Raw genomic sequence first — 15,217 nt, forward strand, 5'->3', positions numbered from 1 at the left:
AGGGGCCGGCCGCGGGCAGTGGGGAGGGAAGGAAAAGGCTGCCACCTGCAGGGGCCGGCACACTCGCCTCCCGCCCCCCCCCCCCCAATCTTGACCTTGGGGCAAAGGGTAGGGATGGGGAAAAAGGGCCCTGGGGAAGACGCAGAGACTGGGGACTCTGAGGCACCCCATACCCCAAGTGATTTGGGGACAAGGGTGCCCCCCACTACCCTCAACACATTCTCTGCTGCGGGGAGGCTGCTGTGCCCTCTGGGTGCAGAGAGATCGGGGTCCAGGAAGGTCCACGAGGTGCCACTGGGGCTCCATGTTGCCCTGACGCCACGTTGTGTCTGTGTTTGGGGTCCGAGTGGGAGAGACAGGCACCACACCTCCTTGCCCCCCCTTTCCCAGCAAGCCCTCAGCCTCATGAGGCCATGTCTTCCCAGGGGGGCGGTGGTTTGGCTTCCGGTGACACCCCATCCCCCACATTCCTCTGCCGCCTCCAGCCCCCACCCCCATCCTAGATCATTGGGAATCTAGAAAAACACGGATTCCATCCTTTCCCAAAGGATTTATTAAAACACAGAAAACAAAGACATACACACAGAGTACAAAGTAAAGGGGATTGTGTCGGCTGCAGGCTCTGTCCAGCCTCTCCCGTGTCCTGCCAGGGACCGGACGGGTCGCCACTCACGGGGGCTCAGCTTCCAGCTCCAGCCCCCTGGCTGGGACCCTCCCAACTCACCCAGGCTCCTTTGCTGGCCTGGGGGTGTACCCAGGGCAAGGGGCCCGGCCCCCTTAGCTGGGCCAGATGCCAGCCTGCGCGGGAACTGCTCCCTCATACCCTCATGGCCCCAACACACAGGGAGCAGGACCCCCCTCCTCTCCGCACACAGGAGCCGAGGGGGGCTGGGGCCCCCCTGTCCACGTCAGGGGTTCAGGACATACACACACACCCAACGGGCCCTTTCTGGGTTATCGCACCTAAAAAAATACTTTGTTTAAAAAAAATCTGAAAACTAAGAAAAAAAACCCAAAACACAACGCCAATGACTTTGGGCTGATGCACCACGACCTGTAAACTTCCAGAAAGAGAAAATGGGGCAGGAGCCAGCTTCCTCGACGGAGGTGGTAGTGGGCACAGAATAGCCGCAGGTGTCGAGGGGGGACCCGAGGCCATGGCCAGGCCAGACCCCCGCCTCTCGGCCAAGTCCCCCGCTCCCGCCCCAAGCTCTGGAGGCGCTCCTGTCCCTGAGCCAACCCTCTATGTGAACCCCCCCCGCCCAAGCCCTCAAGAGCTCCGGGACTGTCACGAGAGCAAGGGCTACCGTGTCACCGGGGCAAGGCTCATCCAGCCACAATCTGGGCTGGGGAGGCCCCAGAGGACCCTGGGAAGGATCCCCCAGAGAGCAGGAGGGCAGGCACCTGCACCCCTTGTGGGTATCAGCAGGACCTTGGTCATAAGTTGGAGAAAACAAAGGAACTCCCAAAGGTGGCTTACAGGGAGGGTCTCCTCACATGGGACACACTTCCCGGGGCAGGCATGTGGGGGGGGGGGGTGGTGAGGGGGGCCCTTCCGGACGTGGTCAGTCCAGCCCAAGCTCCCCTCGTCACCTGGGAGCCCCCGTGACCCAAAGGTGGTTTGACAGAAAGCCTACTCAGCACTGGTTTAAATAATAGGGTGGCTGGAAACAAAAATGCGGGCTGGCACTTTAGGATTCTGCTTGTACACAAAGACCCTCATTCTGCCAGCAGCAAAAACCAAACCCAGCCGGAAGATGCCAAAGACAGGGGACACCGCACCCGCTCGCCACCACTCCTGGCTGGAGAGAACTGATAAACTAAGAAGAAAACAGTCTGAGATCCATTTTCCTCTCCCAAACCAGCTGACCTGACAGCCACTCCCCAACTGTCCAAAGCCCCCGATCCCGGGCCTCTAGGGGGCGCTGGTTGCGGAGAGCTGAGCCCTTCCCGGATCTGGCCATCTGTGGGTGCCTGGCTCTGGCCCGGGGACGAGGGCAAGGGGGAGGTCTGGGATGGAGGCAAAGATGGGGCGCGCAGAGGGAGGCTTCCTGGGGAGGAAGGGCTGACAGCAGGGGGGACCACCAGCCTTTGGGGCCAGACGGTAGAGATGCAGACCCCTGCCCCGCCCCCGTGTGCCTCCCGGCTGGACACTCCGGGCCCATCCACTGCGGCCAGGGAAGGTCAGCACTGTTCCAGTGAGGCCAGCCACAGGGCCGACCGGAGGTCTGGGAGGGGAGCATCACGGGACTTGCGGGGGAGGGGTGTCACCTCGCCCGTGGCCCAAGCCAGGAGCCTTTGCAGGAGGCACTGACCACAAGACACAAGCACGTGCACGTGGCACTGGAGGAGCCACAGCGGACAGGGATGACCCTGCCCTCCCCAGAAGGCGAGGCCAGTGCTGCCGCGCAGGTGAACTGGAAGCCGGCGGGCCACCTTCCGGATGCTCCCCACTGCCCCCACCTCGGTGCTTGCACTGCATCAGCCTTGGGGGCTTTCAGAGACGCTGAAGCAAGGGGACGCCAAGGTGGGAGTGGTTTGGGGGCCCAGACCTCCCGGGGTGCACAGAGAGCCACTTACAGAGGACACCTGGCTCCTGGGACCCTGTAAGGGCTGGCTGATTGCCCAAGAGGCCCCAAGACGAGCCCCCAAATCCTGGCCCCATCCTGGATTCCATACCCAGGGCACTTCCCCAGGAAGCCACCCACTCACGGCTGGGAAACCGCCTTCCAGGCCGAGCGAGCGCAGAGGAAGCATCGGACACAGACAGGCCCGGCCTGGCTGCTCCTCCCCGTCTGCTGGGGCCCTCGCAGGACACAGTGGGTGTTCCCGGCAGGGAGCCCGGGATGCTCAAGGGTCATCACGTCCAGTCCCCCGTCTCCAAGCAGAGCTTTCTTTCCCCGGGCCATCTGACAACACAGCAAGGGCGGCTGTGATACAGGCCCCAGCGGCAAGTGACCACATTGAGGCCTCTCTGGGGACAGGACGGCAGGGAGAAGTCCAGGCTCCAAGGGGTGGCCCTGCTTCCTTGCATCTGTGGCCATGACACCGAACAGGGAGAGTTTACCTGGAGGTGGGTGTGATGGGCCTCCCAGGGCACCGGGCAGGACCAGGGTCTCCTGGGCCACCCTCAGTGCCACTGTGACCTTCCCCGCTAGGATGCTAACCACATCCCGGCAGAGAGCAAGCCCCTTCCCACATAGGCCGAGAAAAAAGCTCTAGGAGGCTCTTCCCCTCCCTCCCAGGAGCACATGCTAGGCCTGCCTTGCTCAGATCAGAGTCCGGGGCCCGCAAGCCACTCCGGGCCAGGGCCAGACGCCTGCTGACCGGCCCCCTCCCCCACACAGAGAGCACATACCTGGTGGTCTCCAGCCCTGGGAGGAAGGGAGTGGAATAACCCCCTGCCCTGGGCATCAGCCGAGGTCTCCACCCTCGGGCTGGGCAGCTGCTCCCCAGTCCTGACCCACCCAGCACTGGAGAGCCCCAGGGAGCAGGGGGCCAGGACACGGGTGGTCGGGCAGGACGGGACGGGGTGGGCGGGAGCACAATGAGGGCTGCCCAGGCGGACCGAGTCCATGGGGCAACAGCAGGGCTTCTAGAATCTTCCCTTGCAGTCTGGAGCCCGTTGACAGAGAGAGACGTTAAGTGTAGCAGGTCAGACCCCCTCCACGCGTCACTCAACTTTTATCAAGACAAACTTTTCAAGTCTTCAATAGGAAAGTGCAAAAGATGTACAAATAAATGAAATCTCTTCTAAGAAGTTGTCCGGCAAAGGCCACCACGGGGCACGTCCCAGTGTTGGGTGGGTGTGACGCTGGGCGGGACACTTGCATTATGATGAGGTGGCACTTCTGGGCTCTGGCCCAGCCAGGCTGGGCCTCGTCCCCCATGTGATGGCATTACTCAGTTTCCCTTTCTGTCCCAAGGTGGCACGGCTCCTAAAAAGGCGGTAGCTTTTCTCTCCTGTGGCGGTCGGGCAGGTGGCCCGGCAGGCGTGGCTGCAAGGGGCAGATCACGGGTGACACGGCTGAGCGCCAGGGCTAGACCGGGACACCCAGCACCCTGCCGCCACCTACCGCCGCCTGTCACAGCCAACCACACACAGCCACCACCAGAAGGGCCTCCCAAGGGGCGCCTGGGTGGCTCAGTCAAACCAAGTCCGACTCTTGGCTTCAGCTCAGGTCATGATCTCAGGGTCATGAGTTCCAGCCCCGCACCGGGCTCTGTGCTAACAGTGCAGAGCCTGCTTGGGATTCTGTCTCTCTCTCTCTCTCTCTCTCTCTCTACCCCTCCACTTTCTCTCTCTCTCTCTCAAAAGAGATAAATTTTAATTTTAAAAAGAAACAAAGAAACAAAGAAACAAAGAAAGAAAGAAAGAAAGAGAAAGAAAAAGCCCCAGAGTCAAGACCTCCCTACCACACCTGCAGTGCCGAAGAGGCCCGAGGAAGAGCGGCCGGTCTGGAAACCCCCAGCATCCCAACCCTAAAGTGGCAGTTCTCACGGGGACAGACGGGGCTTGGGGGGACCGGGGGGAGGACGCCTGAGTGAACTGGCCGTTTCTCAGGAATAAGCTCCCCTCTCATAGCCATTAACACTTAACCCCCTCAGTCCCTAACCCTAACCCTCTTCGTCCCGGGCGGGGGGCCAATGTCCTGGGGTGCCCACCACCCAGCTGGGCAATGGAGGCGGAGCCGTGGAGGCCGGGTTTGGGGCTGAGTCACTGCTGTGGACACGTGTGCACACAGCCATGCTTGTGGACACCAAGGGGCACGCCCGAGCGAATCAGGGTCCATCCTGGCCGGACCGGACCTGCCAGTCCGAGGAGGGGACAAGGGACAGTGGAGCACCCAGGTGCAGGCTTACCTCAGCTGGAAATGAGCACTGCAACAGAGGGACATCGCGGGGACAGCTAGATATCTGTCAGAGAGAGAGAAGCTTGCTTGCCGGGGGTGGCGGCGGGCAGGCCGGGCCCCGTGGAGCACCCCTGCACGGGCACCTACCGGTCACATAGGGCCCCAGGGGCATCTGGTTGTAGTTGACAATCCCTCCCGGTCCAGGGCCCCGGAAGTTGGGCCCAAAGTTGTTGTTGTACATCTGGGAGTTGCCGAAAGCGCCCTGGAGGCAAGGACTCGGGTTTAAAGGTCGTAGTCCCAACACCCCCACCCCAAGCCCCAGCCCCGGGGCACCCAGGACTCGCGTGACGGGGACCAGGCCCAGGGCATGTGGGCCAAACCTGACCTGCTGAGTGGTGGGGTCACCAGCTCGGTTGGTCAGGCGGCTCAGGATGCTGCGCTCTGACATCTGGAGACGGGCAGCCACGGGGGGGATGCGCGACAGCATGGAGGGCAGGCGCGTCACGTCCGCCTTCATATCACTCAGCAGCTCCTCCAGCTGGTTCAGGACTGCAGAGGAGGGGCAGGTGGAAAAGCTGCGGGGGGCCAGCACCCCCCAGGCCGGGGGCACGGCGGGCGGGCGCTCCTCACCCGGCCCTCCAGGCCCACGGAGCAGAGAGACGCCACCTGGGCCAAAAGCAGGCGTCCCCAGGGGCCCGAGGGCCGCGCCAGACACTCTGACCCAACACTGGGCTTCCCCCAGGCCCTCAGCTAGAGTCCCGGCTCCCAGGGAGGCCCCCGCCCTAGCCCACCACTCAGGAGACATCTCCCAGACAGAGCAGGGGCCGCAAGTCCGGGGGCTCTGGTTTAAGCTTGGCCTTGGCTGCCCCCCGCCCTCGAACTGGCCCGGGAGCTTCCTGAAGTTCCGGAGCACAGGAGTCAAAGGTCTGAATCCCAGGAGATCTGGGGCACTGACTCCACCGCCCGTCAGTGTCTCTGACTTTAAAATGGGGTAATACACCTTACCGCTTCCTGGTATCGTGAGCATTGAAGAGATAACGTGCTTATCTCTTTAATGCGCAGACCAGGGCAACGCCCAGACCAGGGCCTGCACGGAGCCCACCCTGAGGAAAAGTCCAGAGCACGGAGGGCTTAAATTCCCCTGGACCGGATGACGGATTGTCCCATCCCGGCTGGGAGGCTACGCCCTCTGGACTGACGTTTGGTCCCCAGGCCCCTGTCCCATCGGTGCCCTCGTCGATGGCGAAGGATCTGCACCGGCAGGAGGAAGGCTGGCAGGCCGGCCTCTGGGAAGGGGGCTCACTCACCCTTGTGCAGGACAGCATTGGCTGGCTTGTTCCCGGCAAGGGACTCCTTGGACAGGTGCTGGTGGCTCTCAGCAAGGCACTCCACCTCGGCCAGGCGGGCGTTGAGGGCCATGGCTGGGTGGTTGGGGTCCTGGGTCATGTTAAGGTACGCGGCCCTCCGGAGCTGCTCCTCGATGACCAGGGCCTGCTCCAGCAGCTGGGGGATGGGGCAAGGCGAGGTCTGAGCGCTGGCCCGGCCCCTCCTCCACCAGCACCCACCCCCGCATGCCTGGGATCTGGCAGAAAGGAAGGAGGGAGGACACGCTTCCACCTGTCTGTCCACCTTTGTCTGATCTTAGCACCCCCTTGGAACTGTCACCAAGCCGGGTTCACTGCACCCATCGCCTGGGGCTGGGACACTCACCCGGTGGGGCTAGGCGCGGATCAAGGGCCCAGCGCCCTGTTGGCTGACTGACTGCATGACTCCCCTGGCGGACAGCCCGGCCCACGTCCGGGTATATGGGGAGGGAGCACCGCTCCCTTGGCCCAGGCCCTCGTGTAACTCGCCCTCCTGCAGCCCCCCTCCCTTGCAGGCTCTGGCCCTGCTGGCACTGACCTTGAACCTGCGGGCCAGGAACTTGTTCTTCATCTCCAGATAGTTGCCCTTGTGGATCTCAGACTTGAAGGGCTCGTTGAGGATCATGTACCTCGGGTCATTCTGGATGTCCTGCCAGCGGGCATAGCCGTGCCTGGGTGCAGCACTGTTAAGGGCAAACCTGGCCACGGTGGGGGACGGGGGGGCCCAGCCCAGGTTCAGCATCCTGGCTGTGAGCTTGGGACACGCCATTAACCTTGGCTGCAGGGTGAGCAGGTTGATGATCATGTGACAGGTGCCCTCAGAGGCCCAGACAACACTGAGGCTGCACGGGCTTAACTCTTCACCCTAACAACCTGGAGGGCAGAACCCTCAAGCCCCAACCCCTACACTTGTGGCTGTGACCTCACTTGGCAATGGGGTGTTTGTAGATGCAATCAAGTTAAGGAGGGGTCATACTAGATTAGGGCAGGCACTAACCCAGTGACTGGTATCCTTATAAGAAAAGGAAATTGGGGGGGCGCCTGGGTGGTTCACTTGGTTAAGAATCCAACTTTGGCTCAGGTCATGATTTGGCGGTTCATGTGTCTGAGCCCCGGGGTCAGGCTCTGTGCTGACAGCTCAGCCTGGAGCCTGTTTCAGACCCTCTGTCTCCTTCTCTCTCTGCCCCTCCCCTCCTCGTGCTCTGTCTCTCTCTGTCTCTCTCTGAAAAATAAACATTGGGGACACCTGGGTGACTCAGTCGGTTGAGCGTCTGACTTCAGCTCAGGTCACGATCTCATGCTTCGTGGGTTCCAGCCCCACATCAGGCTCTGTGCTGACAGCTCGGAGCCTGGAGCCTGCTTCGGGTTCTGGGTCTCCCTCTCTGCCCCTCCCTCACTCGTGCTCTGTGTCTGTCTCAAAAATAAATAAACATTTTTAAAAAATAAAAAAATTTTCGAAACAAAAAAGGAAAGGAAATTGGGACACAGGCACCCACAGAAGAAGGCCACGGGACGGGAGGCAGAGCCGTCAGCCGAGAGATGTCAAGGACTGACGGCCGCCACCAGAGGCTGGCAAGAGATCCTCCCCCCAGAGCCTTCGAGGGAACAAGGAGACACAATAAAATCATCTTGCCCAAAGTCCCACAGTTAGTGAGGGGCAGAGTCAGGATCTGAAGCCCCGCAGGCTGGCTCCAAACACCTTAACCTCTACAACACGAATCTGTAAACTATGGCCCACAGCCTATTTGTTAAAAATTTTTTTAAGTTTATTTATTTATTATTACTGACAGAGACAGAGCGTGAGTGGGGGAAGGACAGAGGGAGGAGGAGACACAGAATCCGAAGCAGGTTCCGGGGTCTAAGCTGTCAGCACAGAGCCCGACGCGGGGCTCGAACTCACAAACTGTGAGATCGTGACCTGAGCTGAAGTCAGATGCTTAACTGACTGAGCCCCCCGAGCTCCCCACCCTATTTTTTTAAACGAAGTTTTATTGGAACACAGTCACGCTCACTGGTTTACTATTAAAGTCCGTGGCTGCTTTTGCTATAATCACAGAGCGTAGGACCTGAAATATTCACTCTCTGGCCCCTTACCGGCAAGGTTTGCTGACCCCCATTCCAGAACACTCCCCCCTCATAGTAACCAGCCCATTCCAGGCTGTCTCAGCTTTGCAGAAGGGCAGCTGTATGACCCTCTCCTTGCCTCTGGGAGGTCTGTGCTCAGATGTCACCTCTGACCGTCCCATTAGAAAACGCACCCCTCCCCTTCCCCAAAGCTCTCTTTGCTCCTTCCCTGCTTCATCATGTGCTGAATGCCACACTTTGCCCACTTAGGGTGTTCGCCATCTGTCCGCGGTAGGAGGTGAGCCCCAGGTCGACAGGGATTTGGGAATGTTGTCCACGGATGAACCTTCCAAGCCTGGCACACAGGAGATGATCAACCGAGCCGGAACGAACGAATACCAGCCCACCGTAAATGGTGCTGCGCCCCTCAGGCATCATTCCTGGGAGGGGGTGAGGTATGCACCAGGCAGGACTTACGGGGATTTGCCGTGGCGTCAGGTGGACGGGCTGGGACTCACCAGCTGTGTGGCCTCTCTGAGCACCGTATCCCACTCGGCATGATGGGAATCATGGTAGCGCCCCCCTGAAAGGCTGCTGTGAGGACGCAGTGAGCACTGGGCATAAAGGGACGAGCCGCAGCTATGGTCATCATCACGTCATCGTCACCGCCACCACCAGGAAAGGGTCCTTGGCACCTGATCCAAAGCGCTGGCTCCTGACTCCTACACACCCCATGCCCCTCCCTGAGGCCCAGAGAGGAACAGGCCACATTCCTGCCCGGCCTGGCTTGGCCAAGGATACGTCACGATGCCCGCCAGCAGCCAGTAGTCATGACGCCGGTGCCAGATGTCGTAGATTTTCCCCGAGGACACAGCAGCACGTTCCTCATTCTGCCACAATGTGTGCAGCTCTGGGAAGCCAGCCAAGGGAGCAGAATGAGGTGCCCCCCGCCAAGTCCTTCACAGAGGTAGGCACAGGAGAGTCTCTTCCTCACCACCCACCATCCTCCCACCGCTAGAAGTTCAGTGTTCCAGGGTTATTAGGAAAGGTCATAAAATGCACTTATATCAACCATTCACACTTTAGTATAAAATAAGCATCTGCCCAGACTCCCAGGGCCCACATGGTTAGGAATGACACAACCACCCTAGCTCTCTGGGCACCACCTCACCCCAATACCTGTGAAGCCCCCATCTGCAATGTTGAACATGAATTTGAACTTCCCATTCTTGTCCTCCTTCTTCCCCTCCTCATCTTCCTCTTTGTCACCATTTTGCTGTGTTTCAATGGGCTCCTTCTCCTCCACTTTGGTGTCATCTGTGGGAGGATAGATCCGTATTCACCACCCATCCTAAAGGTACTGGCCAGGGGCCTCTCTCTGCCAAGCACTGGGGACCCAAAGGCAAGTGGGAAACATATCTCCTCATCCTCCAGGAGCTCACTGCCAAGAGGGATTTTAAACAGACCAGCAGCTCCTTCCTCTGTCCTGAGCAGGGAGGGTGGGCTCCAGCCCAGATGCTCCTCCCCCACCAAGTCAGGACCACCTGAAAACATGGGGCAGAGCAGTGGGAAAAGTGCACATTAAGGGGCGCCTGGGTGGCTCAGTCGGATGAGTGTCCAACTCTTGATTTCGGCTCACAGTTCGTGAGATTGAGCCCAGCATTGGGCTGTATGCTGGCAGTCTGGAGCCTGCTTGAGATTCTCTGTCTCCCTCTCTCTCTCTGCCCCTCCGCAACTCATGTGCGCGTGCTCTCTCTCTCAAAATAAACTTTTTTTTAAAAAGTGCACATTAATCTGAGGATGGGTGTTCCAGAATATTCCAGCACCTACAGGTACACAAAGCTTCCAACTGAGCCCCAAATGCTCCAGGCCAAGCTCCGTGACCACTCTCCTTTCTCCCGGTGGTGGCTGGGGCCACAGGAAAGATTCGGAGAGGGGGTGGGATCTTCCCCCCTCCGAAAGCTGGTGAGCCCAGGCTCCCGCCCACCAGCACCAGTCGGGCCTGGAGGCGGCACCCAGGCAGCTGCAGGAGGCCCAACGGGGTCCAGAGACCAAGGGACACGAGACAGAGCACACGAGAGGCCCAAACCTGGCCTGAAATCGTTGCCATCCCCTCTGCTGTGAATCAAGCTTAGCTCCAGCTTGTCCAGAATTTTCTCCTTCTCAGGAAGCAGTTCTTCTGCAAGACAAGGGGTGTTTGTCGAGTGGGGAGGGGTCGAGGGCACTCTGGGCTGGTGGCTTTCCACCTCCATTTCAGCCACACACACAACCCCATCCATCACTTTACCAAGGGTCCAACGGGTGCCACTGAGGAGCGGTCCTCTGGGAAGGGGGGCATGGGGGCGCGGACCCCCCACACCCGCCGGCTTGCCCCTTCCCTCTCGCCCCCCACCCCCAGCAGCACCCCGGCCCCAAACTCCTCAAGGTGCAGCCTCAAAAATCTTCCCGACTGCAATGATAACCAGAGGACTCCAATTTCTGGCGACACGGCAGGCCTTCAGTAACACAAAACCCTCTTATAAACACCCGGAAACGTCAGGCAAAATCTATCACCTTGGAAAAACACAACAGTGAGCTCACAAGAAGCAAAGGAAACCGTTGGCGCCATAAATGAAGAGAAACTCGAACTTGAGAAGCACAAGGCGTGGGATGGGCAGGTGCCGGGAGGAGGCCCGGGGGGGGGGGGGGGGGGGGGTTGGGTTACGTCTCCACACCCAGACCCAGAGGATGAGGCGGCAAAAGGCGCCAAGACGCAGGAACCGGGACCCAACACCCTCTATCGACATCCCCCAACTGCCACACACTCAGCAAAAGAGAGAAAGTTCCGTCCGGCGCCCCACGGCCGAGCGGAGGAAGCCCGGCTCCAGCACGGAATCTAGAGGCAGAAAGGCTCCGGTAAAAGACCCAAACCCAACACGAAGTCCGTGCGGACTGTGGAACCCGAGCTGTGTGGCCCAGCACAGACCGTGCCCTAAAGACTGGTCCCAGACCAGCCAGGCCACCAGCAAGACCACGGGGCCCGGGGCTTCTGGAGATAAAGCGGGGACATTCCTGCTTACTCAGGTGACCCAGGATCCCCATGAGCAGAAAGATGTACCCACCCAAATCCAGAGATCCACCACAGAGAGAGAGAGAGAGAGAGAGAGAGAGAGACAAAAGTGATGAGCATCCATAATAAGGCAAGTCCAAAAAATAAAGGGAAATTGGAAAAAGCCAGATGAAACTTCTAGAAATTAAATACACGGTCATGGGGCCCCTGGGTGGCTCAGTCTGGCAAGTGTCTGACTTCGGCTCAGGTCATGATCTCACGGTTCACAAGTTTCAGCCCTGAGTCAGGCTCTCTGCTGTCAGTATAGAGCCTGCTACGGATCCCCTGTCTCCCTCCTTCTCTGCCCCTCCTCTGCTCGTGTGTGTGTGTGCGCTCTCTCTCTCTCTCTCTCTCAAAATAAATAAACATAAAAAATTAAAATTAAACATTTTCACTGCAGAAATCTGAGATGTCCTCCAAGGCTTCTGGGCCCTAGAGTGGGAGCAGAGCTTGTGATGAGGCCCAGGTGACCTTAAAAGACGGAAATTATTGGGGTGGGCCTGACCTCATCATACCAGCCCTTTAAAAAGCAGGCTTTCTCCAACCAGTCACAGAAAAGGACATCATAGATTTGAAGCAGGAGGGGGACTCAGCACACAAGTGCTATTTTGGAGCCTGAAGATGAAGCGGGCCCCGTGGAAAGGAATGTGGGCGGCCTCTAGGTGCAGAGAACGGCCATCTGACAGCCAGCAAGGAAACGGGGCCTCGGTCCCCCACCCCCAAGGAGCTGACGGAAGCCAACAACAAGAATGGGCTTGGAAGCAGATTTTTCCCCTAAGCTGCCAGTCGGGAACTCGGGAACTCGGCCCAGCCAACACCTTGATGTCAGTCTTTCAAGACTCTCGGCAGGGAATCCAGCCACACCGACCCAGACTTCTGACCCCCAGAACCGTGGGCTCGTAAAATGGGTGTTGCTTTAAGAACTGAGGTTGTAGGGGCGCCTGGGTGGCTTAGTCGGTTGAGCGTCCGACTTCGGCTCAGGTCATGATCTCGCGGTTCCTGAGCTTGAGCCCCGCGTCGGGCTCTGTGCTGACGGCTCGGAGCCTGGAGCCTGCTTCGGATTCTGTGTCTCCCTCTCTCTCTGCCCCTCCCCTGCTCATGCTCTGTCTCTCTCTGTCTCTAAAAAATAAGTGTTAAAAAAAAAAAAAAAAGAACTGAGGTTGTAATCATCTGTTTCATAGCCACAGAAAATAGTACAAATGGGTGGTATAAAGAAACAAAACAGTATAAAGGAAACAGTATAAAGGAAGAGGCGGAAGCTAGATCTAAAGATGACTCAAAAAGCCTTGCAGAGAGGGGCGCCTGGGTGGCTCAGTCAGTTAAGTGTCTGACTTTGGCTCAGGTCATGATCTCCTGGTTCTTGAGTTCGAGTCCCATGTTGGGCTCTCTGCTGTCAGTGCAGAGCCTGCTTTGGATCCTCTCTCTCCCTCTCTCTCTGCCCCTCCCCGGCTCTCTTTCTCTCTCTCTCTGTGTCTCTCTCAAAAATAAATAAACTTAAAAAAAGAAATTAAAAAGGCTTGCAGAGAGACAAAGAAGTGAAAGATACACCAGCCCCTGTCTCTGGTTAACCTTGTATGTGCTTTCTTTTCTTCATCGCGCTTGGGATCCGCTGTTGAACAAGACGTATTTCTGTTTCCTGCTGATGGCCTGCCTCCCCCACTAGAATGCAATTCCACGTGAAGGTTTTGGCTATTCTGGTTTCTTGCTTGTGTCCCCAGTACTCAGGACGACACCCAACACACAGCAGGCCTTCAATACATGCTTGTTGGATGAACGAAAGAATCCGTGAGTAGCAGGAATGCCAGGAGAAAATAAACATAATAGGCACAAAGGCAATCCTCAGAGAGAGAATGACTGAGAACTTGCTCGTGATCAATGAAAGACAGAAGACTCAGCTTTAAGAATCACAGTTAGTCACAAGCAAGGTAAATAAAAATTTCATCGTAGCGAAAACGCACATGAACAGCTTTTCCTTTTTTGTTTTTAAGTAGTCTTCACGCACAGCATGGAGCCCAATGCGGGGCTTAAACCCACAACCCTGAGATCAGGACCTGAGCTGAGATCAAGAGTTGGACGGATGCTTAACCAACTGAGCCACCCAGGCGCCCCCACAAACGGAGCATCTTAAAAGTGGTCTTTCCGTGCTAGGAAAGTCAGAAGAGGCAGGTTTCCGACAAAGGAGCAACCGTTACCCTGAGAGCAGCCTTCTCAGCACAGTGGAAGCCAAAACACACAGGGAATAAACAGCTTCAAAGCACGGAGGGAAAGCCCCTCTCCCGTCTTGTGCTTTGTTAACTATTATTCAAGAGTAAAGGAGAAAACAACACGCAATGAGAGAATTTTCCGTGCACAGAAATCTGCTGAAGGCACCATTAAAGGGGGTACTTTAGGAAGAAAGACGTCGAACGAAGCAATGATGAACGAGGAAGCAAACATAAAACTGCTAAGAATGGTCAGGTCTAAATAAAGATTAAACATTTAGAAACAAGGGGCGCCTGGGTGGCTCAATCAGTTAAGTGTCCGACTCTTGATTTCGGCTCAGGTCATGATCTCAAGGTTTGTGGGTTCGAAACCTGCGTTGGGCTCTGAGCTATGGAGCTTGTTTGGGATTCTTTCTCTCTCCCTCTCTCTCTCTCTGCCTTTCTCTTTCTCTGTCTCTCAAAATAAAATAAGCTTTAAAAAAAAAAAAAAAAGATTTAGAAAGAAGCACCATAACAAATTTGGGAAATTAAAACACGTTGAAACTAAAACACTGAGCAGCAGCACGTTGAAGATGTTAAGGGAGTGGAACTGTCCCCCATCCTTCTCTTATTCAGGAGGGATACATGTTAAAAGCTTAAGAGTATCAAATAGGATTGACTATACACTTTCCGAAGGAGCTGAGGGAGGAAATAAAAAGAAAATTTAATCAATCCAAGAGACAATAGGAAAGGAGAAAAAAAAAAAAAAAAGGCAAGGGTAATATAAAGCACAAAGTAAGAGAGTAGAAATCCATGCAAATATCTAGCTATTACAATAAATGAAAAGACATCAAACTTGCCAGCTAAAAGACAGAGATTCTGTAATTGGACTTAAAATAACAAATCCCTCTGTACACTATTTATAAGACGTAGTTACGCCAATTACACGTAAAGGAAACAAACTTTTTAAAGTACAAGAATGGAAGAAGATGCTTGCCAATCACATATATGATACGATATATATATGTATAAGGAACTCCTAGAACTCAGTAATAAAAAAACAACCCAATTAAAGATCTGAGCAGACATTTCTCCAACAAAGACATACAAATGGCCAATAAGCACATGAAGAGAAACTCAACATCTTTATGCATAAGAGAAATACAAATCAAAACCACTTGAGATACCACTTCTCACCCTCTAGGATGACCATAATCAAAAGATAAGCAGGGCTTGGGGCGCCTGGGTGGCGCAGTCGGTTAAGCGTCCGACTTCAGCCAGGTCACGATCTCGCGGTCCGTGAGTTCGAGCCCCGCGTCGGGCTCTGGGCTGATGGCTCAGAGCCTGGAGCCTGTTTCCGATTCTGTGTCTCCCTCTCTCTCTGCCCCTCCCCCGTTCGTGCTCTGTCTCTCTCTGTCCCAAAAATAAATAAAAACGTTGAAAAAAAAAATTTTTTTTAAATAAAAAAAAAAAAAAAAAAGATAAGCAGGGCTCCTGGCTGGCTTGGATGGTGGAGTATTGCGACTCGATCTCAGGATTGTGAGTTCGAGCCCCACGTTGGGTGTAGAGATTACTTAAAAATAAAATCTTAAAAAATACACATTAAGGGGCGCCTGGGTGGCTCAGTCAGTTAAGCGGCCGACTTCGGCTCAGGTCACGATCTCACGG

At 56.4% G+C, this 15,217-nt stretch overlaps 1 protein-coding gene across 3 annotated transcripts in view; it reads right to left on the reverse strand.

Moving 5' to 3' along the window:
* Positions 1 to 534: 534 nt before the first annotated feature.
* Positions 535 to 15,217, reverse strand: part of CHD5 (chromodomain helicase DNA binding protein 5) — a 63,805-nt gene continuing 49,122 nt past the window's right edge. For 2 of the 3 annotated variants that reach the window (XM_045475424.1, XM_045475426.1), the window contains exons 34-42: positions 10,371 to 10,460; positions 9,461 to 9,598; positions 9,083 to 9,191; positions 6,756 to 6,888; positions 6,161 to 6,356; positions 5,239 to 5,402; positions 5,001 to 5,115; positions 4,864 to 4,917; positions 3,929 to 3,998 (exon numbers count right to left, since the gene is read on the reverse strand). In XM_045475424.1, the coding sequence (XP_045331380.1) occupies positions 4,910 to 4,917; positions 5,001 to 5,115; positions 5,239 to 5,402; positions 6,161 to 6,356; positions 6,756 to 6,888; positions 9,083 to 9,191; positions 9,461 to 9,598; positions 10,371 to 10,460 (953 nt within the window). In that variant the 3' untranslated portion in view covers positions 3,929 to 3,998; positions 4,864 to 4,909. Of the gene's footprint in view, positions 3,999 to 4,863; positions 4,918 to 5,000; positions 5,116 to 5,238; positions 5,403 to 6,160; positions 6,357 to 6,755; positions 6,889 to 9,082; positions 9,192 to 9,460; positions 9,599 to 10,370; positions 10,461 to 15,217 lie in introns of all 3 variants that reach the window. The other variant, XM_045475425.1, reaches the window with a different exon arrangement.

The sequence above is a fragment of the Leopardus geoffroyi genome, chromosome C1 (assembly GCF_018350155.1).
Source record: "Leopardus geoffroyi isolate Oge1 chromosome C1, O.geoffroyi_Oge1_pat1.0, whole genome shotgun sequence".
Classification (NCBI taxonomy): Eukaryota; Metazoa; Chordata; class Mammalia; order Carnivora; family Felidae; genus Leopardus; species Leopardus geoffroyi.